At 34.0% G+C, this 20,873-nt stretch overlaps 2 protein-coding genes across 2 annotated transcripts in view; one reads left to right on the plus strand and one right to left on the minus strand.

The window, feature by feature from the left end:
- Positions 1-20,873, minus strand: part of LOC114339427 (tyrosine-protein kinase transmembrane receptor Ror-like) — a 294,108-nt gene that overhangs the window by 65,620 nt on the left and 207,615 nt on the right. The window lies entirely within an intron of this gene.
- LOC126881410 (cytochrome P450 315a1, mitochondrial) overlaps positions 194-20,873 on the plus strand; it is an 85,430-nt gene continuing 64,750 nt past the window's right edge. The window contains exon 1 of the mRNA XM_050645674.1: positions 194-808. Within this exon, the coding sequence (XP_050501631.1) occupies positions 532-808 (277 nt within the window). The 5' untranslated portion in view covers positions 194-531. The remainder of the gene's footprint in view (positions 809-20,873) is intronic.

Here is a 20,873-nt window from a genome sequence, read left to right on the forward strand (position 1 = left end):
TTCCATATTCTATTACTTATTACCTTTCTTGTGCGTCATAAATTTTTCTCATTAATATTTTACAAAAAAATATAAAAATTAAATAATAAAAAATACGCGCGCCCCTGGAAACAGAATAAACAATTCAATTACTCATTATCATAAATTATCTGTACAACTGTAGTAGATTAAGCGCGTGTCATTAAACAAGAAGTCGGAATATATTAAGCCATGGTATCCCATGGCGCATGTACAAACAATAAAGCAAAGCCGACTTAGATAGATATGATCTAACGTGACGACCAGGGTATTTGAACTTTTATTATTTTGAATCTTTCAGTAACTAGTTCCGAACGTATCCATAATAGTAGCACAGTTGAATAATATGATCGTTTTAAATTTGTTTAGGCGAAAAAATCGTTGATCGATTGTGTTCATGTTACCGCGTGAACAAAACAATCCCAAAAGTAACAATACTTAGGCCAACTGGTCTCATCTTTATTGTTGCTAAGCAGCAAAGTGCGGTAGTCTGGTTTTAGTCATCTCGGAATAATGTTCGCAAAAAAATTGATAAGGTTTCTGCAGAGAAACCCTCGACAACGTCGATTCTATTCAATAAAGAGTTTTGGGGAGATACCCACGCCTAGAGGACTGCCACTGGTGGGTACTACATTTTCGCTCATAGCTACAGGGGGACCTAAAAAACTTCATAAGTATATGGATAGGAGACATAAGGAATTAGGACCGATCTTCAAAGACAATGTAGGACCGATTACAGCTGTGTTTTTATCAGATCCTGATGCGATGAGAGAAGTCTTCGCAAAAGAAGGTGAGTTTTAAGTCTTAGTATGTTTTAATAAAGACGGTATGCATAATACATGCCTTGCTTTTATTGTTTGAAAATAGTTATTTTTTTATAAATAACTAATTTTTCGCGAATGATAGTCTTGCGCGATATCTCGTACGTAGGTCTTAATTTTATAGCGGATCATTTAAGGCCTCTTTTGTATCCACTCTGATTTGCAATCTGTCTTGCTATATGTATGCCATTCATCATCATAGACGTAACTGTTAAATTTAATTAGTTTAATATCCTTTCTATGATCGTTTTTTATATTAAATCATTCAGACAGCCTGCTACTCTAAGTGTTTTCCTAATTTACAGTCTTAACTATTTTTTATCTTCATTAACATGCACTTTTGGTATTTCTGGTGAGTTATAAAAAATTTAGTAAATATAGGTACAGTGGAACCTCGATAACTCGGAGTAATCGGGACCGCGACCAATCCGGGTTATCGAAAATCCGAGATAGCCGGAGAATATGGTAAAAATTAATAAAATACGGTATACTTACAGCTAAACTCCGTTAGAATTAAAATAACATGAAATATATTTATAAATATGCACAGTACCTACTCATTAAAATTACTAAAAAAAACACCAAACCCAAACGTAAGCAAAAATGGAAGCGAACAATACAAGACACACAATACTAAAGACCATTGTTTATAAAAGAATTTTTTAAATAGTCTTTCCTAAACAATGCTGACAGTTTGAAATAAAAAGGAATAGATACTACAGACAGGTGGCTGTTGTTTCTGCGGCGTGTGCTATGAGTCATTTTTAATATCGTATAGTTCAAATTACACACATACACATTATCTCTCAAATATTATATTACATACATTTTTATTGTTGAAAGGTTTGTCTGATAATTAATAATTTTGATTGGAAATAAGCCACAATTAAATTGAAAAATACAAAATATTGAAAATCAAAATGTTTATCTGATGAAAATCGGTCCAGGTTAGCCGGACTTCCGGGTTATCGGGGCCGACTTATCGGGGTTCCACTGTATTTCTATAACTGACATGAAATGTCATAACTTACCACATCTTGTCAGTTGTTGAAATGTCATATTTAATGCCATGGGATAAAATATATTATTTCTATCATGCTTGTGGACCTCAAAAATGTATACATTATTATAATCACAGTTGATCAGTATTTTTCATTACCTATATCCCTCCGCTATAACTTTCAGGTATCGCCCTGAAGTCTGCTATTTTTGGTCCTTATACAGTGCTCTTCAGATAAAACTATCCACCTTATAAAACTTTTGAACCACTGATTTTTAGAAAAAACGCAAAAACGTGGTAAATAATACTTGAAGGAGGACACATTATGCTATATTTAAGATTGCAGGGAAAGGCACCATCTCACCCCCGTAACATCCCATAATTTTTTTTAAATTACGACCTATCATCTTTTTTTATTTGATATTTGGATTCTCCTCTTTGTACTGATTTCAAAAATGCATAACACTTAAAGGCGGAGACAGATATCCGCGCCGCAAACTCCGCGCCGTGTAAACGCCGCGCGTTCGTGGCGCGGTTATTGTTCGTTAAAATTTTTCATTTTGACGAACCAGAGGAAACTTACGAACGTTTAGTAATTGTAGATAATCATGTCTCTGTCCTGTACTTCTACTACATCTTATTTTGGTATTGTTCTGAAACTATTTTCTTGTGTCATCTTATGCAATTTCCTAATTTATGTGGAATAAGCCACAGTTTGAGTTTGAATCAAGTTTATTTGACGTTCCAAATAAACAGTAAAAATATCTCTAATAAAATATTTCAAACGTTTAGTGTTGATTTTGAGAGTAAACTAAATGTACGAATAAATGTTTACCTTGTCGGGATCAAATCATGAGGTTTTTTTTCCTCGTTATTTACTATGGGATCACCAACAAAAGATTTCACTGTAATCATTTATGATTTTTCTGATATTCTCTGATTTCACAGCCCAACAAAAAAAAATTTTGTCTTGCTGCCGAAAAAAAAAATCAACTGATTTTAGTTAATTCATCTGTACTGATTCCAAAAATACAAACCTTTTCTTTGTATCAGCTCTAGTTTTCGAGATATAACATACTTATCAAATTTAACATTTCTGTATATTCCACCACTATAATTGCAATATGTTTATAAACAAACTTAACAAATTCTAAGACAAATGGGCAAATGAACAAAAGGGCCTATTTTGGTGTTTATTTAGGAGATCAAGATAAATCCTGAGCTCCACATGTAGTGTGCAAAACTTGTATTGAAAACTTGCGACAGTGGACGAAAGGGCAACGAAAATGTTCAAATTTGGTTTTCCAATGGTATGGAGGGAACCAAAAAATCATTTTGACGATTGCTATTTCTGTCTTGTGAATATAGAGGACATTAATTGTAACAATCGACATACGTGAACATATCCTAACCTGGATTCAGGAATAAGACCAATTCCACATCAGCTTGAGCAGATACCCATTCCAATATTTAGCAGTCTACCTATGTTACCAGAGGATAATGCCGAGACGTTATTTGACGAACTGCAGACTAATACATTTGAGGAAGACGACAGTGATTTTGAAGGGGATTCAACACGTCCTGAGCGCTTTACTCAGGAAGAGCTAAGCGATCTTATCAGAAATTTGAACATTCCAAAGGATTCTTCCGAGTTGCTTACCTCCAGACTAAAAGAAAATAATGTTCTTCACCCAGACACCAAAATTACATACTACCGTAATAGAGATAAAAGATCTTTTGCCTTTTTTCTCAGCAAGATGATATGGTTTCTTATAACAATATTAAAGGACTCTTAGAAAAAATGGGTGTATCGGAGTATACACCAGATCACTGGCGTCTCTTTATCGACAGTTCCAAACGAATTTTAAAGTGTGTACTTCTACATAATGGCATGGAAGTATACCAATTGGGCATTACAGTGGAATAAATGCTCAACCATTTTAACAAACACGATTGTCATATGAGTATTAAAATTAATTACCTCCACAGCAACTTAGACCGTTTCCGTTCCCAGAAAATCTTCACCAAGATATCAAAACGATGGAAGAGGGGTATCAGGGAGATGGGGCTATCAGATGATGGCGGATTACTGCTGGAGTCATCAAAAGGGACCGTCATTTTAAAGCCTTTGCAAGAAAATCATATAAAAGGAAGTTTTTAGGTGACGCCGAATAATAACACATTTTTGTTGCGACGCTGCCGGTTAGGTTAGATGAAAAGTTAAGTTTTTTTGGCAGATATGTGTGATGATTTTTGTAAGTACACTTTTGTACAATGAATATCTTACTTTTTATTCGTATTTGGTTTATTTCATGGGTAGCAGCACTGCATATATGTAGGTAGTGCTGCGTTAAATTAAATTAGAAATGTGATCTGTTGTCGTATTTTCTGAAAACGATCTGATGGAACAAATCTGGTGGCATTTTTGGATTCAGCAGACCCAAATTACATAGAAACAGTAAAAAAAATTCCGGCAGCAAACTGTGTGTTTACCAGTGTTTTCTTTCTTCTGATTTTTGGATATTCTTAAGTTAAAGTTGATTTCATGTAATCGAATGAACTTATCATCTTCCAATAAAGTCAACCCTTTCACATTTCTGATCTCCTGATATAAAATCACAAAAATTGTCGAATTTTAAGCGAAAGGCCATACGGGCGATAATGTACGGCGCGGTAAGAGCAGTAAACCTGACATTGGTTGACTAACTACTTCATCTACAATTGGTTAGTCAACCAATGCCTCGTCAGGTTTACTGCCCTTATGGCGCCGTAAATTATCGCCCTTATGGCCTTTCGCTAAGCTATTGTTTCGGTCCTGAACATTTCAGGGACTACCTTTTTCGCTTGCCGGTTACACAATTATAATATATCTGCTTGTTCCTACAACCAGAAAACTACCAGAAACAAAATTAGAGAACTATAGGTTCTTCCAAGTTGTGCGTTACCTTTTTCGCTTTCCGGTGACCCAATTATAATTTATCTGTTTGTTTTAACTCCGTTGCTTCACCAGAAGCGAAGTTAGAAAACTACAGGCTCTTCCAAGTTGTGCGTTTAACTTTTTCGCTTTCCGGTGACACAATTATAATATATCTGCTTGTTCCAACTCCGTTGCTTCACCAGAAGCGAAGTTAGAAAACTATAGGCTCTTCCAAGTTGTGCGTTACCTTTTTCGCTTTCCGGTGACCCAATTATAATATATCTGCTTTTTCCAACTCCGTTGCTTCACCAGAAGCGAAGTTAGAAAACTGTAGGTTCTTCCAAGTTGTGCGTTAACTTTTTCGCTTTCCGGTGACCCAATTATAATATATCTGCTTGTTTCAACTCCGTTGCTTCACCAGAAGCAAAGTTAGAAAACTATAGGCTCTTCCAAGTTGTGCGTTAACTTTTTCGCTTTCCAGTGACACAGTTATAACATATCTGCTTGTTCCAACTCCGTTGCTTCACCAGAAGCGAAGTTAGAAAACTATAGGCTCTTCCAAGTTGTGCGTTACCTTTTTCGCTTTCCGGTGACACAATTATAATAAATATATCTGCTTGTTTCAACTGCGTTGCTTCACCAGACACGCGTTGCTTCACCAGAAACAAAATTAAATTTTTAGTTTATGAATGTTTTCTTGATATTGAAAACTATTTCCGAAGTGAAAGTCGAAACGTCAAGTAAACTTGATTTCAAACTTGAATTGTGGCTTATTCCCAAATAAAATAGTAAATTTTATTTTGTATTTCTCACGCCGGTAAGAAGACAACAATGAAATGACTTTTTTTACATTGGTCTGCATGCATGTTTTTTATTTCAGCTTCTATTTCCCTTCAGATATCGGCTTTAAGTTGTTTCTTTAAATGGTTCTTTGTTGAGGAACCCACAATAATGATTTTCCACGGTAAACATCAATAAGTTTGATATTTCCTTCCGACAGTTCCGACCACTCTATTCATTACTAACAAATATTCAACTCAGGCGCGCAAAAACCAACAAACCATTTGCAAACCCGTCCAAATACGTATTGCGAACCATCAAAGCGTTTGTTGAAAAACCGACAGAAGCTAGATCGTGGTGCGCCGTGTGCGTGCCGTTTGTGCGCCACTTGAAAACAGGTACTAATCTCACGAATATGCTGCGCGCGAGGGGCTCGCACACCGAGCAGAGCGCATATGTATACCCACCTTAATGCTTAAAGTGATTAGTTTATGAGAAAAATAAATACAAATGCAATAAAATTGGATTGAATAAAAATTATTTTTTTAACAATAACATAACATTTAGAATGAACATTTCATTACCAAAAATTTCAACAATAATTAGATAAGTATTCAAAATTTTAACAATAATTATTCAAAATTTCAAAAGTAATTTTGAATAAATATTGTAAAAACTTTTGGTAGTGAAATGTTCATTCTAAATGTTTGTATGTAATAACATTGTTAAAAAAAGAATTGTTTTCAATCCAGTTTTTTTGCTTTTGTATTTATTTTTCTCATAAACCGATCACTTTAAGCATCATGTGCTATACATTTTTTAAATCAGTACAAAGAGGAGAATCCAAATATAAAATAAAAAAGGGTAAGTAATTTAAAAAAATTTAAGGGATGATACGGGGGTGAGAGGGTGCCTTTCCCGGCAAGCTTAAATATGGCATAATGTCTCCCCTTTCAAGTATTATTTGACGTGTTTTTGAGTTTTTTCTAAAACTCAGTGGTTCAAAAGTTATTTAAGGTGGATAGTTTTATCTGAAGAGCACTGTATAATAAATAATATACAGGGTGTTTGGTAAATAATGGGCCATAGCTTAACCTTAGATTCCTGAGGTTAAAATAGGTCGATTTAAGCTAACTTACCTTAGTACAAAAGTTGATAATAATCAAAATAGAGGGCAATAAAGTTAAACTTTTATTTTATATGATAGGCATGGGACCATAACACGAAATTTGGTAAGTGGTGCTGGCACTGTACAACCTACTAAATTCTGTTAAACAAACTTTTCTGGCTACTACCAGAGGCGTACGACGGGGGAACGTGAATGGTTAACCCTTCCCAAATTGTACGCCACTGGCGGAATTATTGCTACTTTAGTGCAATTTTTGGGTTCTCCAATAGTTTCTATGTAAATAACATACTCTTCATTCGTAACGATAAAGCCATTAGTTTTCGAGATATTTGAAGCTAAAAACTAAGGAGCATAATACACTAATCAAAATAAGTGTGCTTTTTCATTTTTAACTTCAAATATCTCGAAAACTAATGACGTTATCGTTACGAATGAAGAATATATCATTTGAATAGAAAGTATTGGAGAATCTAAAAATTATGCTAAAATAGCAGTTTCATCAGTGTCGTAGAATTTGGGAAGGGTCAACCATTCACTTTGCCCTGTCGTACGCCTCTGGTAGTAGCAAGAAACGATTATTTAACATAATTTAGTAGGGTGTACAGTGCCTACACTTTCTGCCAAGTATGGCAAGGATATGGCATATTATTTTAAAGTATTAATTTTTTTTAAATGATTTATTCTTTATTTAAAACTTTAAGAACTATGTGTGCCCGGTACTATAAAACTATTTGACATATCGTTATGATACTTGGCAGCAAGTATAGGTACTGTACACCCTACTAAATTATGTTAAATAGTCGTTTCTGGTTAATACTAAAGGCGTACGACAGGGGAAAGTGAATGGTTGACCCTTCCCAAATTCTACGCCACTGATGAAACTACTATTTTAGCATAATTTTTAGATTCTCCAATACTTTCTATGGAAATAATATACTCTTCATTCGTAACCATAAAGCCATTAGTTTTCGAGATATTTGAAGTTAAAAATGAAAAGGCACACTTATTTTGATTAATGTATTATGCTCCTTCGTTTTTAGCTTCAAATATCTCGAGAACTAATGGCTTTATTGTTACGAATTAAGTGTATGTTATTTACATAGAAAGTATTGGAGAATCAAAAAATTGCATTAAAATATAAATTCGGCCAGTATCGTAGAATTTGGGAAGGGTCAACCATTCACGTTCCCCCGTCGTACGCCTCTGGTAGTAGCCAGAAACGTTTGTTTAACATAATTTAGTAGGGTGTACAGTACCAGCATCACTTACCAAATTTCGTGTTGTTATCCCATGCCTGTCAGGAAATATTCAAAAATAAATGAAATAAAAGTTTAACTTTGACACCCTGTATTTTGGTTATTATCAACTTCTGTACTAAGGTAAGTAAGCTTAAATCGACCTATTTTAACCTCAGGAATTTAAGGATAAGCTATGGCCGATTCTTTACCAAACACCCTGTATACTATAACCCTATATTATAACAATGTTTCTATTAATTGCTTTTGTCTATATAGTGGAGTCACTGAAGGTTTTCACCTCTGATTTCGTTGAACCTCCATCAATTTTCATGAATATTGGTGAGTAGTTAGAGAATACATCAAGCAACAAAGGTGATATGATGCAAACTTGCGCTTTTACCTTGGGGGTGGAAGCCACCCCTTCTCGGGGGTGAATATTATTTTATCAAAAATAATATCGTAGATCGATATAAGGACAAATTCTAAGCAAAATTTGTTATATAAAGTTATTAACATAAATCAATGCTTTTTGAGTTATTGAGAATTAAAGATTTAATTTTTTCTTAAAAAAATGCATGCTTTAAAGATGTTTTTCACGTATAACACAAAAACTATACGCTTTTACAAAAAAGTTATAATTACCAAATTAAAGAACTAAACTAATGTTAAGTCAAAGTGAGTTCGGGTAACTGAATGTAATTTTTTTTTCGACAAGTACCCAGATCTAAGTATTCAAGCTTAAATAACGGGAAAACGATGCATTTTATAAAATATACCTGTTAAACACCTGTCAAAGCCCTTCGGATTACCTATCAATTGAGCTTCAGCAGAAGTCAATAGCGTTAAAATTAAGCAAGTTATGATGAAAATAAGAGAAACATTTCGAATTTTTCAGAAAAAAGGGAAAAATCAAACATACGCCATTTCCACAAAAAATAAGATTCATAGTAATCCTTACAATAATTTCCTTATATTAGCATAAGTAATGATTTCAACAATTTTGACCGGTTTAAAATGACAATTTAAAAAAAGGTATAATTTAAACAAATCAAAATTTTTAAAATGATCGTAATTTTCATTTTCTTTTGATAATAAGTCCAAAAATACTAAATATAGGTAAACAATGACATATAACCAAATTTTAGTTTTTTCGGTGTCAAATATTTTAACTTTTTTATTATTTCTGTAGGGTAAAAAATAACCGAGATAGAAACGTTTAAAGCTTAAATTTTGCTGCGATAACCGTGTAACCGGGGCCATTTAACCTTTTATTATTTTAAAATTAAGGGGTTTAAAAGATTAAATTCTACGTCGTTTAATTGCCATTGGAATTATCTTTCAAATGGTTTTTAGGTGAATCTGATATCCTAAAAATTAAAGGAGTTAGTTAAAAAAGAACAATTACGTTTTTTGGAAAAATTTTAAAAGATAAAATTTTGAAACATTTTTGGAGTATAAATTTTATTGCTATCAACTTGTTCGAGGACTCATTTGATAGATATTTCTAAGTACTTTGCCAAATGTTTAATAAGTTTATGTTATAAAATGCATCATTTTCCCGTTATTTAAGCTTGAATACTTAGCCTTCGGTACTCGCCGAAAAAAATATACATTCAACTACCTATAACTCACTTTCAGTTAACATTAAAAGGTTTTTTTAGTAAGAGGTTTATTTCATTTTTTATTAGCTTCAATTCTGGTAATACATAATAACTTTTTTATAAAAACTTATAGTTTTTGAGTTATTTATGAAAAATCGTTTAAAAACATGCATTTTTCTCACGAAAAATTAAAATTTTAGATACTTAATGACTGAAAAAGTTTTCATTTATTTTAATAATTTTACATAACAAATTTTGCTTAGAATTTGTCCCTCTATCGAATTATGGGATTATTTTTAATAAAATAATTTTCACCCTCGAGAAGGTATGGCACCCACCCCCAGGGAAAAAGCGTAAGTTGGCATTCTGTCACCTTTGTTACTTGACATATCCTCTAACCACTCACCAATTTTCCAGCAAATCGATGGAGGTTCAACGAAATCGGAGGTAGTAGCTCAGATCCACCTTCAGTGACTGCACTAATAAAGTAATAATATTATTATAAGGGGGAGGCGAATATAAGATATCATTGCAGAAACCGGAGTAATAATTTAGGGATTAGAGAAATTCTTGTAAAGAAATTGTAGCCAAAACGGCATAGTGATATTCTAACGTGAGTAGTTAACCAAATATTTACTTGAATCTTATAATTGCACTTAATAACAAATTAACAAAAACATATACTCGGAGGAAATTTTTCGAGAGGCAGTGGATGATGTTGAAGCCGGAATTCGAATTAACGGAGAATGTATCAATAAAATAAGATGCGCAGACGACAGGGTGCTATATTCGTTGACAGTTCTGAAGCTCTCAAGGAGTTAATGAACAGAATCAGAGAATTCAGTCAGATATACGGACTTTCACTAAACAATAAAAAAACAAAATGTGTGACGATCTCTAAGAAGGAACAGCAATTTGGACGAATCAATGTGAACGGTCAACAAATAGAACGAGTAAAAACATACACCTACCTAGATATACGAACATCGATGAAAATTGAGACCATTCCAGAGAAATCAAATGTAGGATAGAGAAAGAAATATCTTCGTTCCCAAAAATGACTATGCAAATGTATAACAATCAGGTTACTACAATGTTATATCTTTCCTATACTGTTGTAGGGAGTTAAGTCGCGGACGCTCACAGACGCCACCTGCAAGAAAATTGAGGCTTTTGAAATGTGGCTTTATAGTCGGATCATGAAGATATCTTATACTGACGACGTTACTAATCAGGGTGTTTTGTTGAGAACACAAAAAGAAAAAGAACTGTTAACCACAATAACAAAAGCCAAAATCGAATACCTCGGTCATATCATGAGGAACAGCGCAAGATATAGACTACTGCAAATGATCTTGCTGGAAGGAAAACGAGGGACTGGAAAGTTAATGATTTACTGGCTGACTTTTTTTTTTATTTGCTGTACGTGGTTCGACAAAACCACCACAAATATTTTTAGAGCAGCAGTGTGCAAAGTACAGATTGCCGTGATGGTCGCCAATATCCAAAACGGATAGTCACTAAAAAAGAAAAAGAAAGAAATTAACCATGAATTTCCACCACATTCAAATGTCATACTAACTTGTTTAATTTATTTTATAAATGAAATTATGCTCGACAAAATACACTCAAACACTCAAACTGTACCTATTAGTAACCTTAATTCGCAGAAAATCGGGCGTTTCTGTTACAAGGCTTATCCAGATTTAGCCATACGGCTCACACTCCCTCTAAGGGGAAAATTGACTCATCCCAGATACATACGGTATCAAAATATTTGAGCTCTGGTGGGACTCTTTCCGTGTTATCGAGCCCTAGGTGACTTGGTATGCTGGAGTTTCTCCCAGAAATTTTCGTACGCATCTGGCCGTCGCGAGTAGTACAGCTTTCTGCATGGTTTTATAAAGGTGTTTATTTGGACCCAGCTTTTTTATGCTTTCGAGGAGGGTCTTCGGAATGACTCCAGTAGTAGACATAATAATCGGTATCGTCTGGGTACTTTGCATTCTCCATTGCCTTCGTATTTGAATTTCCAGATCTCTGTACTTGGCGATCTTTTCAGTAAATTTACTACGTAGATTATTGTTGTTAGGTATCGCCACATCAATTAGTGTTGTTTGTCTTGTTAATTTATTAACTAGTACGAGATCTGGTCTATTATGTGCCACTGTTTGGTCTGTGAGAACAGTGCGGTCCCAGTATAGCTTGTAGTTGCCATCCTCAAGCATACTCTCAGGGACGTATTGATAATACGGGAGATGGTCCGTTTGGAGAAGTCCCAGCTTGAGAGCTATTTCTTGATGAAGGATTTTTCCCACTGCGTCATGCCGTTCCTTGTATTCAGTTGCAACAAATGCCTGGCAGCCCCCTGTAAGATGTTGGATGGTTTCTTGGGCATCCATATCGTCGTTTGACATCCATATCTTGGGCATCTGTCGTTTTGAACCTGAGGGTCTTTGACGATATATTTCAGGTAATTTCTGGTTGGTGTAACCTGATCCTGAATGGCCAGTATTGATCCCTCCGTTTCAGGGAACATCCTTCCTGATGTCAACCAATAGTTAGACGCTGTATTGTCGACATAGTTTTGGCTGACCTCATTGGGATATCGCCCATGCAGAGGTTTACCCATCCAGGTTCGCATTTTTTCGTTTTTAGTGAGGTGGTTTATGCGCATTTCTGGTTGCCTCAGTTTGATCGGTGTTGTGTCATCTACTGCGCAGATAGCGCCATGTAGAGTAGATGTCTCAGCCTGCATCTGAAAATAAGTTCTTAAGTTAGCAATTTGTTTGTCTAATTGCTCACCTATATCCATAAGTCCTCTTCCTCCTAAATTCCGTGATAATGTCGTTCTTTCCACTGCACTTTTGGGATGGTGTTTTTGTGCCTTTGTGAGGTGCGTTCTTACTTTTCGCTGAAGATTTTCTATGTCCATTTTTGTCCACTTAACAATGCCAAATGAGTAGCTAAGCGCGGAACATGCGTAGGTGTTTAGTGCCATAAACAAATTTCTACTGTTAAGGTCTGAGCGAAGCAGCTGTTTTACCCTCCGTATAAACTCTGTAGTTATCTCTGTTTTCATTTGTTTATGGTAAATTTTCCGCGCTTGCTTTACTCCAAGATATTTATACATATCGTTTTCACCCATGGCCTCAATGTTCTGGCAATTTTGCGTATCGAATCTGTACTTTTCCTCTGACTATATTTAAAATACGGCACTTGTCTAATCCGAAGTGCATACTAATATCATTAGAAAAAGTTTCTACAGTTTTTAGCATCTCATCGAGTTGGTTTCATCCATGTACAATAAATGATTAAGCTTCGCCACCACATTGTTGTTATTTTTGATGCTAAAACCTGCGTCTGTGGAGTTCAATAGTTGAGACAGTGGGTTCATAGCTAGACACAACTACAGAGGACTCAACGAATCTCCTTGAAACAGGCCCCGCCTGATTGCGATATTTTCAGTTTCGATGTTAATTTCACCAGTAGGTCTGGATCCCGCGTATGAAAAAAAAGTTGATTAATAGCAAGCTGAAAATTTGTTAATAGCTTAAGAGTGTCTAGTTGAACAAACTTTGATATATGGGAACACTGGAACAGGGGCCGTTTTAACTGTGGAACAGGTTAAAAATTTGGAACGGTCAGAACACGAAAACGGCACATTTATTTTGTCCGACAGAACAGACTTAAACTCTCCGAACAGAGATTAAACTCTCATGCAAAAATCAGACTGCTATTTATCACCTGTCATAATTCCTGTCATTTGACATATTCTACATGTTCCACTCATTAAAACGCCTATTTGGTGATAAATAACAGTCTGATTTTTGCATGAGAGTTTAATCTCTGTTCGGAGAGTTTAAGTCTGTTCTGTCGGACAAAATACATGTGCCGTTTTCGTGGTCTGACCGTTCCAAATATTTAACCTGTTCCACAGTTAAAACGTCCCCTGTTCCAGTGTTCCTATATATCAAAGTTTGTTCAACTAGACACCGTTAAGCTATTAACAAATTTTCAGCTTGCTATTAATCAACTTTTTTTTCATACGCGGGATCCAGACCTACAGGTATTTGAAGGTGAATTCTAGTTTTCCACTCTGTCATTATATGCTCTAAAAAGGTCACTATATTATCATCGACTTTATATATTCTCAATATATCTATAAGCCATTCATGCGGCACTGAATCAAAGGCCTTCTGTAATCAATGAAGGCAGGAAAAAGATTCTTCTTTTTGGAATATGCCTGGTTAGAAATGACTGAGTCGATGATGAGTTGTTCTTTGCAACCCATGGAACCCTTAGCGCATCCTTTCTGTTGAGGCTCTATGATATTGTTCAGAGCATAGTGTTGGTAGATACGCCGGGCTACACAGGATGTGACCAATTTATACAAAGTTGGAAGACAAGTAATTGGGCGGTATTTGGCTGGATCTTGGGTGTTATTTTGATCCTTCGGTATTAAATAAGTGGTATCCTGAGTTAGGAATGCTGGTATATCCTGCGGATTAGAAATAACGTGATTAATTAGTGTTGATAAGCATTCATGAACACTCCAAAACTTCTTGAGCCAAAAGTTTTGAACTCCATCTGGTCCAGGAGATTTCCAGTTATGAAGCTCTTTGATGATATTTGAGACTTCTTCAGTAGTGAAGGGTTAGCAAAGGGTAGTAATGTAGTGTTGGCAGTTCTGTGTCGTATCTTCTATCCATCCAGCATTATTGTTAAGAGCAGCTGGTGTGGAAAGTTGATTTCCCCAAAACTCATGAATTTCTTCTTGGCTTGGGTAAGTCTTATCGACACGTTCTACAGCGGAATTGAGTTTTCGATAGAACGCCTTTTCAGAACTCTCAAAAAGAGCATTGTCGCTTTTGCGGTTGTTACTAACTTTGTACCTCCTTAGTCGCCCTGAATAAACGGAGAGTTTTTGTTTTAATGTATCCAGACACTGATGGGCTGTGTTGTTTTCTTGATCATATCTTGAGTGTCTTGCGGTACTCAGCATTATTTCTTCAGCTCTTCTGATGACTTTTCTACTTGTTACACCTCGTATGTATTCTGTGACTATACCAATATCCTTACGTAGTAATTCAATCTTTCCGAGTAGTCTTTTTTCCCAGGGTGCAATTCTGTTACCAGTTCTTTCGTTATTAGTACCCCGTCGTGTTCTTATCTTAACGCCCATTACATTAGCAATTGCTGTTGCTGCACAGTAGATTAGCATGTGCAAATATTCTAATGTGTGGGCTTCTACGACATAATTGGGTAGGACTTCAGTGTTCACAATTTGTTACAGCGCCCCTAGTTTCTTACAAGAGTTTATTCGTGGTAGCGTTTCTTACAAGGCATATATTATTATTATTATTATTAGTGACTTCCCAGTATTCTTTGTAGATACAGAAATTGCTTTGTTAACAAATATTATCCATTAATAGGCCAAATAACTCATTAGTGTTTCCACTTAAATCTGTTGTTAAAAGAAAGCAACTGTGATACATCTCTAAGACCACCATAAATAGTTCATTAGAATTTAACTTTCACTTATTGTTTCTTTCTTTTTGTGTATAGACATGACTCTGTCTGTTTTTTCAATGTGCTTCTAGTAAGTTGTCGTTCCATCGTTTTAGTGGACTTCACACTGATCGTTTTCCTATTGGCGAACCGTCTCTCGCTGTCCTTACTACTCTATTTTTGTTGTCATTAGGCGTATGTGGTCATTCTATTCTACTGTTCTGTTTCTTACCCAGTTTTTAACGTTCTCCACCTTGCATTTCCGTCGTATATCTGTACTTCTCTCTGTCCGATAGTGTCTTCTTCTTCTAAAGATGCCTATCTTCTAGAGATGTTGGTGACCACACTAACCCATCTTATTCTATTCACAGCAGTTCAAAATAGATCAGTTGACGTTAGACCAGTTTACTTCCTAAGATTGGCCAGCCAGAATATAATACATCTACTTCCAGGGCCTCTCTTGCACTCAATCTTGCATTGCAGAATCAACTTTAGAAGTCGGTATTTACTATTACGCATAATGTGGTCGAAGTGAGCCAATTCTCTATCTTTTACGGCGTTAATAACTTCTATGTCTTTTCTTAGCCTCTGGAGAATAGTTATGTTAGTTGTGTGTATGTATATCTACATTATAGTGTCTTACCATCGATTCTCTAAGGGTTTTCATCTCCGCTGCTTTGAGCAATCTTTTTGTCCTCTCTGTGTCAGGTTGTGTTTTTGCCGCGTATGTCATTATTGGTCTGATGACTGATTTGTAAATTCTGCCTGTAATTTATTTTCCGATATTTTTATTTCTCCGTATTGTGTCATTCAGGCAACCTGCGTATCTGTTTGCTCTATTCACTTGATCTTCCGCTTCAAGAGAGGTACCTCTAATAACTGGACTGTTTCATATCTATATAGATAACAATAACAATATAGATGAGGATCTGTTTAATTTTTATTTTTGATATTTTTGTTAATAATTATTCTAATTTTATTTTTATTCCTGTCGCCAGGGGGGTACAACGGCCTCCTTTATTCAGATGGACTTACCCAAGTTTCTTTTATGTATTTTGAGCCGTAGAATACGAATTTTTTGGGTAACAGTTGATCCGGATGTCGATAAGATTGTTATAGACAAATAACTTGAGGAATTACATAACAGCTATTTCTCGCAAAACAAAACATTTTTTTTTGTATTTTTTGGGCCATTCTAAGCAAAAAATGTTTTTACAAGTTTTTCGTTGGATGCATAGTTTTCAAGATAAACACGGTGGAACTTTCAAAAAATCGAAATATTGCAATTTTTGAACCCGAATAACTTTTGATTAAAAAATAAAATACCAATTCTGCTTAGGGCATTTGAAAGTTCAAGTCAAATTCTATCTGTTTTGATTATTTGCATTGCTAAAAATTTATTTTTTTTATTGTTAATGTTAAACAAAGCTATAAATACCTAGTGAGTGAGTGACGTTTTAAATTATTTCTCATTTAAAATCGAACGAGTAGGTAGAGCAGCTACAAGTGCAAGCGAGGTAATAACTACGTTCGTAGCATGCGATGCATTAAAACGCATGTATTAGGCACGGGAAACACTATGTGTTTATAACTATAGCTTTGTTTAAAAATAAAAAAATAAATTTTTAGCAATGCAAGTGATCGAAACCTATATAATGTGACTTAAACTTTCAAATGCGGAAAGCAGAATTGCTATTTTATTTTTTAATCAAAAGTGATTCGGGTTCCAAAAATTGCAATTTTTCGATTTCTTGAAAGTTCAACCGCGGTTATCTCGAAAACTATGTTAGTCTGGGCTGATTATCGGAGAATAGGCCATTTTTGGGAAAAAACCAGTTATTTACCAGCAATTTTATTGCTGGAATCGAATTATAAGATCCTATATATTAATAATATAGGTATGCAAAGTCCGCAGATAGTGTTCTACTTTTTTTATAAACAAAATGGCTCCCAAAAATCGTGTTTTTTTCAATTATTGCTCTATAACTCCGAAAATTTTAACTTTACAACAAAAACACCCAAATAAAAATTCACCGTGATTAAATTCTCCATAGAGACGATCTGCTCCGACGAAAATTTTCCTCGGAAAATGCTGGTTTTCCCAACAAAATCTTTAATTTTCAAATAAAGGTTTAGATAAGTAATTATCCACCAATAATTAAATAATTTGGTGACTTAAAAGCCTTCCTGGTTTGGATTATAGTTCCATCCATCCATCATTTCGATCATTTCGATTTACCGCTGTTCTTTTCCATCAACGCGTTCCCAGGAAGTTCCTGGCATCCTCATCGACTTCGTCTTCCCATCTCTTTTTAGGTCTTCCAACAGGTCTTCTTCCTTGCATTCTTGCATTCAGCAATTTTCTGGGGATTCTATTCTCATGCATGTGGACCACGTGTCCTGCCCACCGTAATCTCTGCAGTTTAGTGTGTTGTGCTAGAGTTGGTTCGCTATATTGCTCGTATATTTCTCTATTATACCTAATTATAGTTCCAGCTGGTGAAAATTGAACGAATATTTTAGCAACAATTCAATTGTTAATTAATTATTTACGGTCGCAATAATAACCAAAATAATTATGATACACTGATCAAACTTTGAAATATTATAAAGATGAGATGCCTATTTAACATTTTGTCGACAAAATATAAATTTTTTATTTTTTTGCATAATCTTTAAATGTTAAAAAAATAGTTATAAACAAATTAATGTTTCTCAGAAAGTTTTTATATTCTAATTTAAAAAAATGGTTAAAATGCGCATTTCAAATATCTTGAAAATGAATGCTTTAAAACTTTTTTGCAACCATTTGCAACAAAGTTATGAAACAGCAAAGTAAACATACGATACTACGTTGTTTATAATTTTTTAAAATTTTTTCAAAGCGTAAAAGTGAGTTTAAAGTACAAGCTAAATATTTACAAAAAATATCGGTTATTAGTTTAATGGGTATATTTTAATTAAAGATTATAAATATATTTATCGCCAACCGTCACTAAAGTCATTCATTATTGTACTCATTTGCCCTCATTTGCGGCAGTAAAGTAACACTTTATTGTACTGAAAGAAGAATTTTACTTTACCTGCCGTGATTAATCGAGATTGAATGTAAGTGGTCGATGGCAGTAATCGATAATTTATTTGAGTAATTTACAATTTATTTGCTTTAATTATTTAAAAATATTGTACACAATTTGCGATATTATCAATTAAATTTATGTTGAAAAGTGAAATTATGTAGTATTTTGCAATTATATTCATATAAAATAAATTAAAACCATTGTTTAACTAGACCAACCATTGTGTAGATAAACAATGTTAAAACTTTACCGATTTAGTAATTATTCAATATTGATAACTATCGATTAAAAATCGAACGCAACCATCTTGCAAAAGTTATCTGTCACCACTGTCATGAAATTATTATGACGTTTAAAATTTAAAAAGTTCTTAAATTGTAAATTGTAAGTACATAAGTGTTAAAACCAATATAAAATGCGATAAAATTTTGTATGCACCACGTCAGTAAATATTCTTTATCGAACTCGTCTGTTATTCGCCTTGCTCGCTACGCTCGCTCGGCTCATAATATCAGACTCGTTCGATAAAGAGTAACTTTACTGACTTGGTACATATAACTATTTTTTGTAATTTACACGCGCGAAAGTAGCGCGACGTACACTTTTATGTATGCTGCGTGTCAGTCGCTTCGAGTGAACATTTTAGCTCCGGCTCTGTATCAAGCCTACTTTCGCGCTAAAAATTACAAAAAAAATATTTTTAATCTTTGATTAAAATATAACCATTGAACTAATATTTGATATTCTTTGTGAGTAATTAGATTGTACCACAGACTCACTTTTAACCTTTGAAACAATTAAAACAAATTATAAACAACGGAGCAATCGTATATTTACTTTGCTGTTTCATAACTTTTTTGCAAATGGTTGGAAAATTTTTTTAAAGCACCCATTTTCAAGACCTTTGAAATACGCATTTTAAGTATTTTTTAAAATTAGAATATAATAAAAAATTTCTGAGAAATGTTAATTTGTTTATAACTATTTTTTTAACATTTAAAGATTACGCAAAAAGTGAAAAATTTATATTTTGTCGACAAAATATTAAATAGGCATCACACCTTTATAATCTTTCTAAGTTTGATCAATGTCTCGTGAATATTTTGGTTGTTATTGCGACTGTAAATTGTTAATGAACAATTGAATTGTTGCGAAAATATTCGTTTCATTTTCACGGGCTTCTGCATTTATAATCTATACCAAGACAGCTTTTATTTCACCAAGTTATTTTATAATTGATAAATAATTACTGCCCCAAAAAATTTATTTCAAAATTCGAGATTTTGTTGGGAAAACCCACATTTTCCGAGGAAAATTTTCGTCGGAGCAAATCGGGAAAAACATGCCCCTATGAAGAATTAAATTGGGGTGAATTTTTATTTGAATTTTTTTGGCTTAGAGTTAAAATCTTCGGAGTTATAGACCAATAATTGAAAAAAACACGATTTGGGGGCGCCATTTTGTTAATAAAAAAAGTAGCACACTATCTGCGGACTTTGCATACCTATATTATTAATATATAGGATCATAATATTCGATTCCAGCAATAAAATTGCTGGTAAATAACCTTTCTTTGTACTTTACTAATTAGACCAGCGTATTATAACTATTTTTTTCAAAATTTAAAGAATATGCAAAAAAAAAGAAAAATTTATATTTTGTCGATAAAATATTAAATAAGCATCTCACCTTTATAATCTTTATTAGTTTGATCAATGTATCATGAATATTTTGGTTATTATTGCGATCGTAAATTGTTAATTTACAATTGAATTGTTGCTAAAATATTCGTTTAATTTTCACCGGCTTCTGGAATTACAATATATACCAAGAAAGCTTTGATGTCACTAAGTTATTTAATTATTGATTAACAATTACTTACCTAAAACTTGATTTGAAAATTAGAGTTTTTGTTGGGAAAACCCGCATTTTCCGAGGAAAATTTTCGTCGCAGCAAATCGGAAAAAACATATCTCTATGCAGAATTTAATTTCGGTGAATTTTTATTTGGGTGTTTTTGTTGCAAAGTTAAAATTTTCGGAGTTATAGAGCAATAATTGAAAAAAATACGATTTGTCTGCGTCATTTTGTTTATAAAAAATTTAGCACACTATCTGCGAACTTTGCATACCTATATTATTAATATACAGGATCTTATAATTCGATTCCAGCAATAAAATTGCTGGTAAATAACTTTTCCATGAATTTTGCTAAGTAGCCCAGAGTATGTAGGTATCATACGAAAAACTTGTAGGAACATTTTTTGCTTAAAATGACCCAAAAAATACAAAAAAATGTTTTGTTTTGCGAGAAATCGCTGTTATATAATTCCTCAAGTTCTTTGTTTATAACAATCTTATCGACATCCGGATCACCTGTTACTCAAAAAATTCGTGTTCTACGGGTCAAAATACATAAAAAACTTGGGTAAGTCCATCTGAATAAAGGAGACCGTTGTACCCCCCTGGCGACAGGACTATTTGTTTCTAAATAAATAAACAAAAAAGAAATTAACTTATGAAGAACCTCAACACGGCGTCAGGAAAGGATGGAGTAACCAAGAGCTGATTTCTACATTGAGACAAATACGAGAAAAACTATTGATGAAAGGCAAAGAGACCCATATACATTTGAGATATTTGATTTGAAAAAAAGTTTTTACTAAAATAAGAAAGCAAGATATATGGAAAAGTTTCATACATATGTATTGATAACAGGCAAAGATAAGCCAGTGGCGTAGCTGAAGATTGGGAGGCCTCCCCGCAACAATTTTTGGTG

The sequence above is a fragment of the Diabrotica virgifera genome, chromosome 3 (genome assembly GCF_917563875.1).
Source record: "Diabrotica virgifera virgifera chromosome 3, PGI_DIABVI_V3a".
In the NCBI taxonomy this organism is placed as follows: Eukaryota; Metazoa; Arthropoda; class Insecta; order Coleoptera; family Chrysomelidae; genus Diabrotica; species Diabrotica virgifera.